At 48.4% G+C, this 17,658-nt stretch overlaps 1 protein-coding gene across 1 annotated transcript; it reads right to left on the reverse strand.

Annotated features, from left to right (window-relative positions):
- Positions 1–366: 366 nt before the first annotated feature.
- MYL4 (myosin light chain 4) lies at positions 367–11,101 on the reverse strand (the record flags this gene model as incomplete). The annotated part of the gene is made up of 7 exons (XM_080679302.1): positions 367–538; positions 1,061–1,105; positions 1,882–1,959; positions 2,424–2,597; positions 3,906–4,055; positions 7,122–7,149; positions 10,985–11,101. The coding sequence occupies 6 exons, from the start codon at positions 11,099–11,101 to the stop codon at positions 1,077–1,079; spliced, it is 576 nt and encodes a 191-aa protein (XP_080535428.1). The 3' UTR covers positions 367–538; positions 1,061–1,076.
- Positions 11,102–17,658: the final 6,557 nt, after the last annotated feature.

Genomic DNA, 17,658 nt, shown 5'->3' on the forward strand with positions numbered 1-17,658 from the left:
GTCCCTGGTATCCCCAGAGCTCCTGGTGTCCCTCTTCTTCCTTGCCAGCTGGAGGTGGATAAGGTGGACAGTGAGCCTTGGAAGGAACAAAGCTCCTCCTATGACCACTCCTCAAACTGCAGGCCCTTCCAGAGCTCTCTGCTCGTGGGTCTGAACCTCATATTTCTAGATCCACGGGGAGCCCTTGTCTCCTGGCTCCCAGATACTACTCATTTCTCTGAGGAATACACATGAGGCCTCAGGTGACCTCTCTCTCTCTCTCTCTCTCTCTCTCTCTCACACACACACACACACACACACACACACACACACACACACACCCCTAAATTAATTAGTGTTTAAAAAACAGCTCAGAGACTGGTGGGGATCAGGGAACGTGGCCCAGCCTTGCTGGAGCTGTTTATTTGCAGGGAGGGCTATGGGCCCATGAGGCCCTCGGGCTGTGGTGCAGTGATGAGTCCAGGACTCCGCTCCAGCTCAGTCACTCAGGGCCTCTCACTAACGCACCCTGTGAGGGCTAGGTCCAAGGGCCAGGCACCTGGAAGAAAGTGCTAGAAGATGGAAAGGGCATCTCTCCCTCCACACCCAGTCCCTCCCCCTGCCCATAACAGACCCCACATCCCTATCAGGATGGCACCAAGCCCAGGGTAGCACAGAGAAGAGAGTGAAGAACAGGGTCAAGAGCACAGGCCAGGGACACTCCTTCCACCTGGGATGTGGCTTTCTCATCCACCAGAACCTGGACAAGCGGCCCCAGGCCTGAGGGAGAAAATGGTCTGGCCTTGAGAGACCCTGGGAAAGGCAAGACGGTGTGGCTGATGAGAGTCAAGATAGGGTGCAAAGACCAGGGAGGACAGGAGGCTGGGCAGAAGGGAATGAGGAGAGGAGACAGGAGCAAAGGATGGAGAGGAAATGATGGAAGGGGCTGGGCTCTAGGCATCATCCCCTGTGGTTTCCTCTTCGGGGTCAGGGCTGGGACAGCAGAGTCTGGGGCATGTGATGTTGTTCCAAAGCCCCTCTGTGGCCCCAGAAAGGACCAGGTTCGAGAGGTTGTACTCACCCTGGAGGGGCCTGCTTCACCCAGACATGATGTGCTTGACAAAGGCTGGGAAAGAAGACAAAAATCAGCCATTGGCCCAGCTGGTTTGGCTCAGTGGATAGAGCGTCAGCCTGTGGACTGAAGGGTCCCGGGTTTGAGTCCAGTCAAGGGCATATGTCCGGGTTTCGGGCTCGATCCCCAGTGGGGGGCATGCAAGAAGCAGCCAATAGATTCTCTCTCATCATTGATGTTTCTCTCTCTCTCTTCCTCTCCCTTGCTCTCTGAAATCAATAAAAATATATATTTTTTTTCAATCAGCCATTGAACTTGGCCCTTCTCAGGTCTTTATTGCCCTCTTGGCCCCTTAACCTCTTCCCCCTCCCTATATTGCCTGACTTCAAACCTTCCCACGACCCCTTCTCCAGACTGTGATTCTTTCTCTTATTTGGGGATTGGTGGGAGGAGCTGGAAGAGGGAAGAGACCTCAGCTGTGCTCTCTGTCCACTCTGTGCTGATACTCACCATAAATGAAATACGTTACCTTTACCAGTCCCCACAACCTTGAGAAAGGTACTGGCATCACCCCATTTCTCAGATGAGAAAACTGAGGCTCAAAGAAGGTAAATGACTTAATCAAGGTGATAAAGCTCATATATCACAGAACTATCTCCAAATTCCATGCTTCTTCCACTCTACCAGGATGGAAAGGAACAACACCAAAGCCAATCTGGTGGCCATGTCCACTGGTTCCTGGATCTGTTCTACTCTGCAGTCGGCCCGGCCCACACTGTGCTTGCCCTTCCTTCCCTGGGTACCCGGGGAAGCGAGGCATGACCTGATACCTTCGTAATTGATGCAGCCATTGGCATCCTCCTGCCCAGCTAACAGCTGCTCCACTTCCGCCTCAGTCATCTTCTCTCCTGGGGTGGGAGGCAAGAGGCTCTTAGTTGCAGATGGCAAAGGAGGGACAGGAAAAACCCAAACACCCCCTCAAGTCTGAAGGACTTCCTGACCTGGGAAGTGGTCATACCATTCCTCCCCCAAAGGCACTGGAGCGTGGAGCCCAGGGTCTTACGGCCCTTCCTAGGCCCCCAGGCCTCCCCCTCTGCCTTGCAGCTCTCACTGGGTGAACAGACCAGGGCCCCAGGGACCCAGGCAAAGGTAAGGACAGGAACCCTGGTCCCACCTCTCAGGCCTCAGCAGTCACCCCTGCTCTGCCAACCTGCTCCCCTCTTCTTCCAGACCCAGCTGGGGCAGGCTGTTCCTACAGAGCCCAGGGAGCCAGGGCTGGATCAGGATGTGATCCTCAGGACGCAGGAACTCCCCAAACCTGCCCCCTGGGCACCTCCCACCCCTCTGTTCTGCTTCTGCCCGGCTGGCATACCCAGGGTGGCAAGGACATGGCGAAGCTCAGCGCCCATGACCGTGCCGTTGCTCTCCTTGTCGAACACGCGCAGCCCCTCCACAAAGTCCTCGTAGGTGCCCTGCTCCTTGTTGCGGGAGATGTGCTGCAGGATGGGCAGGAACGTCTCAAAGTCCAGCATCTTGGCATTCATCTCTTCAGGCGGCACGGGGAAGGAAAGAGAAGTGACGTGAGCAGAATCACAAGGGGAGCGGAGGGGGCCTCCCCACAGCTCTGCTGAGTAGGACCCGTCCCTGGCAGCACCCAGGGCTTAGCTGCAGCCACTTCTGGGTGAGACAGCCAGTCAGTGATCCACAGGAACAAGGCAGGAGGCTGGCTCCGGGGCACTCGTCTCAGTGAAAGGGCAGAAGCGAAAAGGAACCACCAGACTCTGGCTCCAGCTGGCCAGCCAGGTGGGGAGCTGAGGGTGGCAGCAGCGGAATCTGAGGGGCCCAAAGGACCGCATGGCCCGGCGCTCACATTCACAACGGAGACTTCGGACACCTGACAGACATACAGTCAACATAGGTAAACTGCTAGGATTGTAAAGGAAATTTTTTTTTTTTTTTTTTATAACTCAGCATTTGGGGCTCATTACTAGACCACCTGACTAGAGCTATCTGAAGCAATAATTTTTATAAATTTACAATTCTCTTGTGACTAGTACACTTCTCCCCTATTGTAGGGTGTTAAACAGCTTCAATTTAATAGATGTAAACCATTTTTTAAAAATATTTTTCATTGATTTCAGAGAGGAAGGGAGAGGGAGAGAGAGAGGAAAAAACATCAATAATGAGGGAGACTCATCAATCAGCTGCCTCCTGCATCCCTTCCCCACGATGGGGATGGAGCCAGCAGCCCCAGGAGCTTGTTCAGGTCAGCAGGGCTTCTTAGGGGTTAAAAGGTATCTGGCACTTCCATTTTGGAGGGGTTTCTGGGTTGTTATAAAAGGAAGAGTCCAGCCGGTGTGGCTCAGTGGTTGAACATCCACCTGTGGACCAGAAGGTCACATGCCACTTTCTAAACTCCCATTGGCCGAATGCAAATGAGTGAAAGAGGCATCATTCTAGAGCGAATCTTGAATCTGCTCTAATTTATATTAAATGAATAATTTGCAACCCTCAGTGCTCTGACCATTATCAGACACAAATTATTTGTGGTAAAACTCACAAGGGTCACAGGATATCTCAGTGCTGTGACACCTAGACTAAGGGCTCCGGGTGGGGAGTGGGGGCGGGTGGTTAGTTATCAGATTCCCACCAAGCCTCCCTCCCCAGTGTCCCTGGCACCCTTGAGTGTCAGAGGAAGATAGAATGTCGCTTTGCCCTCCAGGAGCAAGGCCAGGCCACATTCTTCAAGGGTCAGCGAAGTGGGGAGGGGAGGCTGGTGGTGAAGGGATACGGGGGGAGAAGGGAGGGAGGGGCCCACAGGAGGCAGATCTGGGCGAAAGCCCCAGCGGCTGACCTTCGGGCTTGGGCTTGCCCAGGACGCGCAGCACCTCCGCGTTGGTGGGGTTCTGGCCCAGCGCCCGCAGCACGTCCCCACACTGCGCGTAGGTGATCTTCATCTCTCCAGTCGGGGTTCGGTCAAACAGCGAAAAGGCCTCTTTGAACTCTGCAGGGAGAAGACCCAGCTCAGCCCCCTGGGCCAGGGGAAAGCAGTGGCTGAGGGCTGATCAGCCTCCAACCGGGCTGAAGGGCAGCCCAATGTGGCTTATAAAATGTTTCAATACTCCCCTCCCGGCTCCTCTCTGGAGCCCACACCCACCCTGTCTTCTGACAACTAAAGAGGCTAGAGCCTCTGTGATCTGTTCCAACGCTGGGTCTGGGATCTCTGCTATCAGTCGGTTGTCACATAATGAATGCCTCCCCTGCTTCCAGCCCTCCCATCCACCATCCTTCCCAGGTGTAGGTGAGGATCCTGACTGTTGAAAATGGCAGGGAAGTGAAAACAGCACTGGTTCAGGGGTAAGAATTCCTGGGTTCTCTGGCTTTGCAGATTATGGCAGGAGAAGCCTGCCGGGTCGGTCTTCTTGGCACCACGGGGAGCAACAGCGCCACCCACCGGGCACTCCCAGTTACTGGGAGTGTCAAAGGAGATGGCACATGTGGAGGCACTCTGCAAAGTGATAACACCTGTTCAAAAGTCAGCTAATTAATATCAGTACTTCCTGCTCCAGGCTACAAGAGGGCTCCCAGGCCAGACAAGATGACATGGTGGAAACAGACCTACCGACTCTGCCACCGACCAGCACGTGGCTTCGGGCCAACCACTAACCTCTGAGTGTCCTCCTTTTTTTAGTTCCAAGTGGGGATACAATGTTCACCTGAGTGGGTTGCTGGGGACAATGGGGATTTCCTGGTTCTCAAGCCAGTTTAGATCTAGAAGGACTACACTCCCTGAAGGGACCAGGGCAGGTGTCCACGGGGCCAGGCTGAACTAAGACACTCCTGGGCCCTTGCAAAGAACCTTAATTCCTCACTAATTTGGATTCAAGCAATTCATTACTGGGGATAATTTGGACTGGGAATGGCATTGAAGTTACCTTATAGTATAAGGCTTATACTATCCACAAAGAAATAGTTTACTAAGCAGATTAACAATATAAACCAAAGAAGAATGTGTAAACTTCTTAGGAGAAAAGCTGTGTTTAATCCTCTCCAAGTATGTTAGAAACAATTATTTACTTAGAGGCTGCATATGGATTACTTACAAATCATTCCACATGTCAAAGCTGGTTCCCCAAAACGTTTACTTGCACCTCTTTATTAGGCTTTGGATGAATATAAAAGATAGAAAACTGCATGTCTGTCACATTATTGAATAATTGAGTTCAAATTCCATTTCATTGCTTACTAGCTGTGTGACTTTGGGAAAGTAAATATTTAACCTCTATAAAATCTCTTATATAAATGACACCTGTCTCACAAGGTTTTTTAATTACATCCAAATTAAATACAATAATTTATGTAAAAACCCTTAACACAATGAATGGCACATATTAAATCCTCAAACAATGTTATTAGTATTATTTTACTGAGTTTAATCCTAATTTTACCATTTAACTATGTGACCAAGCCACTTAACCTCAACAAACCTAGATCTCCTCCTCTATATTAAGGAAATAACACCAATCTCACATCTTTGTTCGAGGGTTTAATTTTTTTTTAAACTTTTGAAGCAATTAGCTTGCCTTCCAGCACAAGTTCAGTGCTCAATAAGTACATATTTGTTAGTTGACTCTGAACTCAGACTTTTTGATCTTCTCCTGGTTCACTCAGAAGAGTCAGGTCGGATCTAATAAAAGAAGGAGTCTCCTCATAAAAGAAGACTATAATGATACTTAATAGGAGGATAGAACATGAGGAGGAAAGGAATAAGAACAACCTATGATTTGAGTACTTACTGTGGGCCAGGCTCTGAGCTGATAGTTTTTCATGGATTATCTCATTCATCTTTACAAAAACCTTATGCTATAGGTATTATTGCCCTCATTTTGGACCAATGCAGATGTGACTTCTGACCAGCTATCAAGGAAACCAAGGAAATGGTGAGGAGGAAGGAGAAGGAACTGCTAATGCTCCACCCACCAGGCACTTCCAGTTTCTGAGAGTGTCAAATGAGATGGCAATATGTGGAGGCACTCTGCAACGTGATAATACCTGCTCAAAAGGAATTACATGCACATAAAAACCGAACTCTGGAGTTTAGGATTGATACCAGAGAAAAACAAAACCAGGGTGACATTCAGGTGTCTGAGAAGTGATGCTAATGGGCTCAGAAGAAACCTTTTCTCAACAGTCTGTAGCAGTCGAGTCGGCTGCTTGCTAGAGCAATGAGCAACGGTGATAAACCCTTTCTAGAAGGACATGAAAATCTGGAGAGGGACCAGAGAAGTTAGTCAAAACACCAGAAGATGGGCTAAGGGGCAACCATCAGGTTGGAGGGTGGATGGAGATCTTGAAGCTACACTAAGTACCACTTTACATAAGATTTAGAAAAATAAATTGTCTTCATCAAAGATGAAGAAGCATTGCTAATGGAGATCACAGGTGGACGAGGGCAACCCCAAATCACTGTTGGCCCTGCCACCATTAGTGGGTGAGCATCTTGGCAGATTTCAGGAGGAAGGAAGAGGAAGCTGGTAACCCAAAAGAGGGTTTTCCAATAAAGGAACAGGAATGAGGGCTTTTAAATATGTTAAGAGAGATTTTGGGGGTAGATGAGGAAAAGGGCATTTTGCTAAGCATCTATTATGTTCCGGTGGTCTGGCAGAGCAGTTGAGAACTACTAGTAGATCTGGAATCAGATTGCCTGAGTTTGGGTCTTCTCTAAGCCACCCAACTTCTCTAAGCCTCAGCTTTGTCACCTGTAAAATGGGGTGGTAATAGTCCCCATCTCTCAGGGTTGTTGTGAGAATTAAATGAGTTAATGCAGGCTTAAGGAATAACATGTAGTAGGCAAAAGTGAGCAAATAGCAAATCAATAGCAAATATGTTTGCTATTATGATAATGATGATGATTACTATTATGGTGATGACAACAATTCCCCCTCTCCTCCTCCTCCTCCTCCTCCTCCTCCTCCTCTTCCTCCTCCTCCTTCTCCTCCTCCTCTAGGAAGTGCATCAGAGAGGCTATGTGTGGGTGGGGGGAGGGGGGAAGGGAGCTGTTAGTACTCACCTTCGATCTGGTCAGCAGTGAAGTCTATCTGCGGGGAGAGAAACAGACGAGTGAGACTGCCAAAGGTTTCCAAAGGGAAGCAGAAGTGGCTTCCACCGCAGTCAGATCACATCCAACAGGCCACTGATGAGGAGGGGAGGAGACTGCGGGCTAAATGTAACACACCAGTCTCCTGATGAATGGGACGCTACTGACAGGCTATAAAATAATGCAGCCTTCAAGTCTCTCTCAGTACCACTTGTTAAGTGATGATTCCCAGTGAAATCCCTGGATAGCTCTAGAACATACAACCACTCCCTCCTGTAATTTCTTTGTGTCAAATGTAATTCGAATTCCTTGTCCTATCAGCCATAAACTGACCTCACTTTCATTCCTTCAGACTCTCCCTGCTCCACAATCCTCCCACAAGCCACACTTTCTCTCCCTTTGGGCGCCCCCACTCCTCACCCTTGGCCTCCCTTTCCTTTTTTCTTTTTCTTTCTTTTTTTGTTTTTGTTTTTGTTTTGTTCGTTTGTTTTTTTGTTAATCCTCACCAGAGGATATTTTTTCCATTGATTTTTAGAGAAAGTGGAAAAGAGGGCTTGGTGGGGGAGAGAAAGAGATAGATAGAGAGAGAGAGAGAGAGAGAGAGAGAGAGAGAGAGAAATATTGAACCTGCAACCCAGGTACGTGCCCCTGACCAGGAATCAAACCTGAGACCCTTCAGTGTTCGGGCTGATGCTCTACCACTGAGCCACACTGGCCAGGGCTTGTCCTCCCTTTTCTACCTTATTGACTTCAAGTCACCTCCTTCAATGAAGCCTTCCCTCACCCCATTCCATTCCAGCCCCTCCTTAGCACACATTCCTCTTAGGCACTCTGGACAGCAAGAGTAGTTTGAGTGGACCCTGGATACTTCGTGACTGTTTTCCAGTCATGCCTGTATGTGTATCCAGGCTCCTTGTTGTTCGTGGAAATTCCTGGCATTGAGTGTGCACTCAAAAAATATTTATTGAGCAAAGAATAAACTTTAGATTCTCCCTCCTCCCTCCCCCCCGCCCCCTGCCAATGCATAACAGTTCAAATCTGAATACCCAGGAGGCTCTGAAAATAAATGACAATGACCAAGCAGTCATCATTTCCACTTAGGATCTTGTATGTTTCTTCATTGTCCTTATATACCACCACCACCGTACCCAAAATCCCCTCTCTGCTGCTGGTGGTAACCAGTCTTGGAGCATCTTCTTCATGTACCACCATTGCTAAATCCTAGTTCTGAGCTGTGCTGTGCCCACCCCAGGCTGACCTCCATTAACGAGGATCCCTGCAGGTGGCTGGAATGAGCTAGGACAGTGGTCGGCAAACTCATTAGTCAACAGAGCGGCAAACCGCAGCTCGCAAGCCCTGTGTGGCTCGCGAGCCGCAGTTTGCCACCACTGAGCTAGGAGAGCAGGAGAGCGGGGTGGGAAGGAAACTAGCTGTGCCCAGGAATGGACTCTGCCAAAGGCGGGGGGAGGGGGGGTCAGGAAGTTAAACCCCCTAAATGGGCTAAACTAAGGATGCTTTGCATGAACTCTCTGAGGAGAAGGTACAGTTCTCTTTACTTGGCAATTCTTTAAGTCCCAGTAGCATACATGTAAGAAACATTTGTAGAAAGACATAACATCAGAATATGGTCAGAACCACACACATTGGGGTTGTTACATTTACTCTTTCTTTGAGCAAAGAATCTTTTAAGCAAAGGAGCTGAGAAGTACAAATAATAAGAAAAAAATAGCCTCCAGGAAAGACACCTACTTTTTTTTTCTACTTTACAATAACTTTAAAAAACTCCAGAAGTAAAAGATCTAAACATGGAAAAGAGGATTGAAGCCAGGGAAAAGAAAGCAGGGGAGGTGGGTGGATGGAGATACATGATCGGCCTAGGGCAGTGGTCGGCAAACTGCGGCTTGCGAGCCACATGCGGCTCTTTGGCCCCTTGAGTGTGGCTCTTCCACAAAATACCACGGCCTGGGCGAGTCTATTTTGAAGAAGTGGCATTAGAAGAAGTTTAAGTTTAAAAAATTTGGCTCTCGATACCTTAATCAATAAAGAAATTAAAAAAAATTTTGCTTTCAAAAGAAATTTCAATCGTACTGTTGATATTTGGCTCTGTTGACTAATGAGTTTGCCGACCACTAGCCTAGGGGAAGACGCTCATCTGATACTACTAGGCAGCTGTTGCCCAGACACTAGGACCAGGCCTACCAGTGGTGTCCCACAGGAGTGGTGCATTATGAGAACAAGTCAGAAATAAAGGCGTCCTGCTGGGAAGATCGTCAGCTTTTTTTTTTTTTTTTTTTTTTTTTTTTGCTTTTTATTTGCTTTTTGAATATATTTTTATTGATTTCAGAGAGGAAGGGAGAGGGAAAGAGAGAGATAGAAATATCAATGATGATAGAGAATCATTGATCAGCTGCCTCCTGATCTGCCCCTACTGCAGATCGGCCACAACCCAGGCATGTGCCCTTGACTGGAATCAAACCCAGGACCCTTCAATCCACAAGCCAGATAGTCAGCTTTTCTTGCCAGGCCCTGCCCATAGAATGATGTATGTCCTAGAGTACCTGCAGGGGTTTTTAAGATCCTACACTATGCCTCAGTTTCCCCAGAGTGGTGCCATAACCAAGCTCAGGAATGGGGCAACTGCCTTCATCTCTTGGCCAAGCCAGTTCTGCTTAACTCCTGCCCCTTGGTGGCATTGGCACAACTGCCGGGTCTCTGGAGCTGTGGGGGCCGGGAGGAACCTTAAGAGGGCCAGGAAGCGTCATCCAATGACAGCTGGGGTTTTCATCTCCTGCCTACTTGTCACAGAACCTACTCCTGGGCTTTTATTTTGCTCTGGTTCCTCACCACCCCAGCCCTGACTTCAGGCTGATATTCCCAGGGGCCCACCACGCCCAACCTGTTATTAATAGCTCTTCATACCAGTGGCCAGTTGCCCTCTCACATCCTGGTGCCAAGGCTTAAAACTGCTTCGCTCTCCAGAGGCCTCTGACCTCTCCTTCCTAGGCCTTTCCCCTCCCAGTTCCATTCCTTCGGCAGCTGCGCCAGAGAGCCGGGCGGCCTGAAAGGACTGTGTCAGCGGCAGGGCCTACACCAGCTCCAGAAAGAGGAACCTGCCAATGTCAGGGAAACAGGGCAGGGCAGAGAGGGAACAGCGCTGGGGTGGTAGAGGAAACAGGGTCAGCAGCCTCACCAGGTTAGAGAGGGTCTTGGCTGGGGTGGGCCCGTGCTCTGCAGATGCCAGCTAGGGGCCCAGGCTGAGGCCACAGAAGGAGCTGCCCACCTGGTGGGGGAGAGGCAAGGGAAGTGTCTCTCACCTTATCTAGAGCTTCCCTGATCCCCACCCATGGCAAGAGTCTTTGAGAGTGAAGCCTTCGCCAGGCACAGGGAGCACACTCCCTCACTACTGACGTCACTGACTCCACGTTCCACTGGCAGTTATCATTATGTGTCTTTTTTCCATGTAGAAATCATACTACCTTTGGGGAAAGGGTCAGTCACTTTCACTTCACTATGGTGGCCCCAGAGTGCCTTAAAAAGGTTGAATGGTTGCATTTCCCTGCCATTCCCAACTCTGCTGGGCAAGTGAGGGTGACAAAGCAGCGCTTTGTCAGACAGAGCAGAAACCTGTTCTTCTCGAGGGGCAAGACCTACAACCCAAAACACCTCACCAGCCCCAGCACCTGCCCCACCGCCCCCCGCCCCAGGACTGTGATCTGGGGCATGAACCCCATAGCTTCACCCCAGTCCAGCCTCCTTGAAGTGGATCTCTAAGCTTCAGGCCCATAGGATCCTGAATGTCATCCCCACCCCTATCCCAGTGGCTGAGGCTCACTCACCTTTACACTCTTGGGGTCAAAGGCAGGTTCCTTGGGGGGCTCGGGAGCTGGGGCAGGGGCTGGGGCTGGGGCTGCCTTGGCCGCTTCCTTCTTAGGCTCAGGCTTCTTGGGAGGCATGCTGAGATCTTTAGTGGAGGTGGCACCGAGGAAGGAATCAAGAGATGTGGCACCTGGGAAACGAGACGGGAGACTGGGCCGCCTCCCTCTCCTTTTATCCTGGGCAGGAGCCCCCACGGAGGGCCTGGGTGAGAGCAAGAGCAGCTGCTACTGACTATAAAAGGAAGAAACACCAGCAGGGGACAGCTGACAACTGTGTATTGTCACCAGGTTTGGTGCTCCCAGCCCCCTCCCCCTCCCCCCACACCTCACACCCCTCATAGCCTCTACCTCTGGGACAGGCTGACCCCTTCCTGCCAATTGGTGGAAACCCAGAGGGGCCAGGAAAACAGGCTCTCTCAAAAATGCCAGTGTCCAGCCAGAGAGATGAGCTGACTTGAGCAGTTGATAACCCTCACACAAAGCCCAGGGGAGGGTCAGGCTTTTTTTAGACCCTCCTGAGCAGAGGCAGCCCACTGCACATTCCTTTGAAGCCAAGATCCTTTAAGCTGAGAGCCACTCTGGGGCCTCCGCTCTGTCCTGACGCTCAACTCTCAGGTCTGAAGCCCTGAAGCAGCAGCTGGCTCGGCCAATGCACTCTGTCCCACCCCCTCCTAATCCACAGGGTGAACCCTACATCTTCCAGAGCAGGCACCCTAGGAACTCCACAGACCTCGGGTCCCCACCAACCTTATTCATTCACTCAATAAGTATTGAGCATTTAGCATAAGCCCAGGGGACCAGGATGAGAGGTAGAGAGGTGTGGCTGGAAGTTGATGGGACAAACTCAGGTCTCATTTTTACTATATCTCTAACTCATTCTGTGCCACCTGGATGTGTGTGTGTGTGTGTGTGTGTGTGTGTGTGTGTGTGTAGTGCTTACTGTGTACCAGACACTATTAAGTGCTTTTATAAAATCTCGTTAAGTCTTCATCACAATCCTAAGGTAAATATTATTATTACTGCCATATTTCACATAGGAAGATTGAGACTAAAAGCAGCAACAACTAACAAGGTCACTCAGCTAATGAGCCATGAGATGCATGAGAATCCAGGAGTGTCTGATTCTAAAGTTTATGCTTGAATGCTTGACACTACAATCCCATTTATGGGGGACACATATGTTTGTGTGTTCATTAGAAAACTCAGGATGAGTACACACTAAAGTGTTAACAGGAGACACCCCTGGAGACCTGCAGGGTGAGGACAGGACGATGACAGCAATTGGAAGTTTTTTACTTTTTCACTTCCTGTATTCATGGAAACTTTTATAACGAGCATGTGCTGTTTTTGTAAGAAGTGTTGAAAGTCAGTAACTGTTCAGAAAAACAACACACACACAAAAGCTTAGCCACTGCCCAGAATTGCTTTGAGCTGAATCCCGAGACTATCGTTCAGAGGATAAAAGGAAATCATGCCGAGAAAGGCAGGAAAGTCATTTGGCCTTTGTAGGCCAAGTTTCCTCGCCTGTGAAACCAGATTGCTAGACTATTAGCACCTGTTCCCTGTTAGCGCCTAAGCTTGCAATCTGCCCAGTCCCAGGCTCCATAAGCACGGCTCCAAGTCCCAGCTCTTTCGGAACCCAAAGGGCACTTAGAGAACATCCCCTCCCACTTGGTTTTATAGATGAGGAATCTAAGCCCAGGGAGACCTTGGAGCTACCTCAAGACACACAGGCAGAGCTGAGCATCTAATTCTACCTGTGTGTTGCTCTCTGACACCACCCTGCCCCTCCTGGAACCTATACCTGTGCTCACTGCTGGTGGGTGATGAACCTTCAAAGGAAACTGAGGGTGAGGATGGACCAGGACTTGCCCAAGGGGCTACTAGAGCAAGGCCAGGGTGCAAACCATAGCTTAGCCCTGGTCCTGGGCTGGTGTGAGGCTCCTTGGCTCTTTTCCCCTCCCCTTTTCTCTTCGTGGGCCTCCCCTTCTCTCTTCCTTCTGATTCCTTGTCACCTGCTCCCGAGTGCCTCTGCCTGCACCCTTCCCGTTTCCCTGTCTGACACCTCCGTGACTACCTTATTCCCCAGGAGGGTTGGGAACTCAGGTTGTTGATGAGGAAGGAAGAAAGAGGAAGCCGGGCCTCTCCCCACTCTCTTCCCCTCCCAGGATCAGGTGTCCTGCAGGGTTTACAGAGATCCACAAGCTGGGGTTTCTGGAGAAAGCTGCAGGCCAGACGCTGGACAACCCAGGCCCTAGCCCTGACTTTGCCAGCCACTGCCCCTCTCTGGGCCTCAGCTTGCTTGTCTCTTCAATAAGAGATGAGGAGGAGCTTTCAAGTGGTGTTCAGCAGACACCTACGGCTCCCTGACTTACTGTCACTGCAAGGGACGCAGAGAGGCCGGGTTTTGGAGCTCCTCCACCCCCTGCCACTTCAAGCAGCACCACTCCTGTGTGCTTTATATGCCCAGGATAATTTTCTAAGAAATGGTTCCATGGTTTAAAAGTTTTAAAATAACTGCTGAATGAGATGCTCTCATCTGTTCCCTTCCAGTTAAAAAACAGGTTCCAGGGGTGGGCAAACTTTTTGATTCGAGGGCCACAATGGGTTCTTAAAGTGGACCGGAGGGCCGGAACAAAAGCATGGATGGAGTGTTTGTGTGAACTAATATAAATTCAAAGTAAAGGAGTGGAGGGGAGAGCAAGAGAACCCTCCGTTCTTTTGGCTCCGCGGGCCGGATAGAACAGCCGAAAGGGCCGGATCCGGCCCTGGGGCCGTAGTTTGCCCATGGCTGTATCATTCTAGAAAGAAGTGTGATCTTCAAAAGACATAGAGCTGGGAGGTGGTCCTTTCCTTTCCCATTCTTTCTTTCTTTCTTTCCTTCTTTTTTTCTTTCTATTCTAAGGAGAAGCAAAAATATCCAGTCTGCTTGGGAACAGAGAGATGAGGTTAGAAAGCTGGGGCTCAGGGGCCATCAGGAACACGGAAAGGGTGTGGGCTTTAGAGGCAGATAAGCACAGGTCTGAATCCTGGCTTTGCCATCATTTCCTTGGGCCTGGTCCTCTCAGGACCTTCCATAGTAAACATTTCCTTCCCCAGTGGTTGTGAGATCTGCATGAAGTAATGTCAATAAGGTCCCACAAACCATCTCTGGCACATAGGACACATTCATTGCTGTTCATTTCTTTTTGCTTTCCCAGGCAGATGAAGCTAGAGATGTCCTCAGGTCTCTCTGATTTCCCAGGGGAAAAAAATCCAGGAGAGGGGCCCACATGAGAGAGACAAGGAAGGCGGCAGTGGCTAACAAGAGTATAAAATATGGATTTAGGAATGAGGAAGAAGTAGAAAGGAATGGGGTCCGGGGAAGGGCAGCAGCTGGGTACCCATGGTGTGAAATATTTGTGGCTCAGAAAGCATGTAGCAGCTCCCTGGGGCCAGGCAGATAAGGAGCCTGTCTGCCTGAAACCTTAGGTCACTGGCACCCCAATGGGGGAAGAGATGCTCCTCAAATCCGCTTCTAATTCTCTTTAAGCAAGCTCAGCTAAAAAAGTGTCTGGCACTTCAGAAGGGACCAGAAAGAGCCATGCGTCAAGAATCAAGACACCCAACATTAGCCTTGCTGTTACTAAAACTCAAGACGCCCACAGTTCCTAAGAGCTCAGTAACTGGAGTCAGAGGTTTCACTTTCTCATGATCTTCCTTCTGCTTCGTAGTCACTGACTTTCACCTTCAAATCTTATCCATCTAGAGAATCCTTCCCGGGACCTATGACAGGGTCTTACTCTCCAGTACATGTTGACCAACCCAGAGCAAAGGAAGAGAGAAGGAAAGCGGCAGAAGTGTGAAGAGGCCTGTCTAGTAGCCTGTACTGGCCGCCTAGCAACTGCCTAGGGAGGCATCTAGTGGTTCCCGAGCCAGAGTCACTCCAGCCCACTCAAATGCTTCCTCGGGAAGGACTTCAAACTCAGTGCATGGAATACCCAGGCAGAATTTCACCCCAGCCAGTTTACATCACATGTCGAATTCAGAGACAAACCCCCTACAGAAGAGAAATGACATCAGACCTCATTAGGGCTGGGCTTATGCATACTCACTCACCCTCAGCCCTTCGCCTCTAACCACGCAGAGCCTGTGTCCTGCCCTGAGTGACATACATTAGAGTCTCCAGCTTGGGCTCAAATGCTGCTGACAGCAGGGCTGGCCATTAATGCCTCATCCTTGTCACCCTCCTTCCTCTCTTCTAGCCAATATCTCATAAGCTAGACACCACGGGGCAGACCTGGCCAACACTACATTAATCTGTCCATAGAGGATGCTGGGTAAATCAGCCTCTGCTGCAAGGGAGAGGTTAAGAGGGCCCACTCAGGAACCAGACTGCCAGGGTAAGAGTCCTGAACAGGTTAGTTCACTAGGGAAGCTAATTAACTTCTTTATGTCTCAGTTTTCCCATCTATCAAGTGGGACTGCTAATAAAACCTCATAGGGCTGTTGTGAGGATTAAATGAGTTCACATGGATAACATGCTTACAACAGTGTCTAGCACAGAGCAAGTGCTCAAAATCCTTAAGCTTCAGTCCTGATTGAACTAATGTGACCGCTGCTCCCTCTCTCAAGATCAACCGTGGAAGAATTATAACGAGAAAATACCAATGTTTCAAACTGTTGTGTGTGGTAGTGGGGTGGCTTTGGTTTCGGGCAGGAGGGGGCCAGGTATGGGTGTGGAATGATAAAAAAAGAAAAGGAGCTCTGATGTTCTGATCTCTCTTTTCATCCACCACTGTCTTAGAACAAACAGTGATGCCCCTTCACCTGTGTGACTCAAACCTGTGATCCAGGTGCTGGTGAGGCTAGCATCAGAGCACTGAAGATGCGCTGTGCTGGTGAGGAACTGATGAAAAACAGGTAAGCAGCAACCAGACTTTACCAGTTGTTTCCCCTCCTCATCCCTTAAACTCTCAGGGCAGGTGAATCGCAATCTTAGAAGCACCTCCCCTAAGGTTAAAATTGAAGCTCCGATGAAAGAAAATGTTTTTTTGTGACTTAGCAAGATAGGCACAAGAATTTATGCTAACATAGAAACCTCTCATGATGCATATTTATGTTAGAAAATGTGATTTTAATTAAAATCAACAGCACTACATAAACTGGCTGTAAAAACCACAAGAAAGGTTTAATTGTTTTGTTGATATTAATAAATTTAGAATTGTTTTTCCATTTAAGCAATATCTCCTGAATTTCATGTTAGTGATACTAAGTTGACACAAGAATGAGTGAATTTACTTAACTTGGATGTAGTTTTGAAATTTGTATGCTTTTACTTCAAAGTCAAGTCAATTCTCAAATAGATAAAACAATTTTGTCAATTTGGATGAGAATACTAAAGGGAAATACTTTTTGTACTTGATTCAATTATTGGAAAATTTTAAAGTATACTTGGAACAATTTAGGTATGTAAATAAACGTTTTCAACTGTAAATTTTATAAACTTTAAATGCAGATCAAGTATTTCTGATAAAAATTTAGCATTCAAATTGATATGTACTATCAGAATAAAGCACACAGATTTTGAAGACCAAATAAAGGATGCAATACATCTCATTAGTAAATGTTATACTGATTATGTTGAAATTATAACATTTTGGATGTTCTGGGTTAAATAAAATATGTTATTTTAATAATTTAAATGCATGCATACTAGAAGCATACTAGAACCATTATTCAAAAACACATACAGCTCTAGCCATTTCACTCAGTGGATAGAGCATCGGCCAGCAGACCAAAGGGTCCTGGGTTCAATTCCGGTCAAGGGCACATACTTTGGTTGCAGGCTCCTCCCTAGCTGAGCTCTGGTCAGGGCGTGCAGGAGGCAACCAATCGATGTGTTTCTCTCACACTGATGTTTCTCTGTCTTTCCCTCTCTCTTCCACTCTCACTAAAAATCAATGGAAAAAAATATCCTCGGGTGAGGATTAACAAAAAATAGACAAAACACACACATACAAACAAAAATACACATTAAAAATAATTGACCATTGCCCAACATCAATGTAGTTTGAATGGGATGAGGCAATGAGAGAAAAGGGATTAATAAATAATTAAACAAGAGAGACCTTGCACAGACCACTGATGAAAGAAAGCTATAAATCAAGGAGAATGATTAACCTGATCCTCTGTATCTAAGATTCTTTTACTACCAAGGAAGGAGGGGAAAAGCAATGAATAACCTGAAGTCTCATTGACCTATAAGGGCCACAGCAACAAAGGTAAAGGCAGAAAAGGAGTAGAAATGTGTCTAAAGTCAAAATTTCAAAGACCATGGTAGCACAGACTCTCACTGCACTTTAATCACCCCTTAAACTTTATTTCCACAGCTGCTTTAGCATCAGTGGAGGCTGCTACATGTTTGTTCAAAATGGTTGGGGCTAATTTCTGTGCTGAGATCCGGACAGTGCCACCTAGTGACATACCCGTGAACTGAATCATGGGAGGAGAACGCTGGGAAGGGTGCAACAGCATGTGGGTTAGAGTCCGCCTGGGGTTCTAAAGCAGAGGGCAAGACAGCTGGTGTTTGGCAAAGAGATTTATAGTTGAAAAGCAGCAGAGAGAAAGTTGGAATCCTCACCAGTCATCCAAAC

This window comes from Plecotus auritus (genome assembly GCF_963455305.1).
Source record: "Plecotus auritus genome assembly, chromosome: 7".
Taxonomy (NCBI): Eukaryota; Metazoa; Chordata; class Mammalia; order Chiroptera; family Vespertilionidae; genus Plecotus; species Plecotus auritus.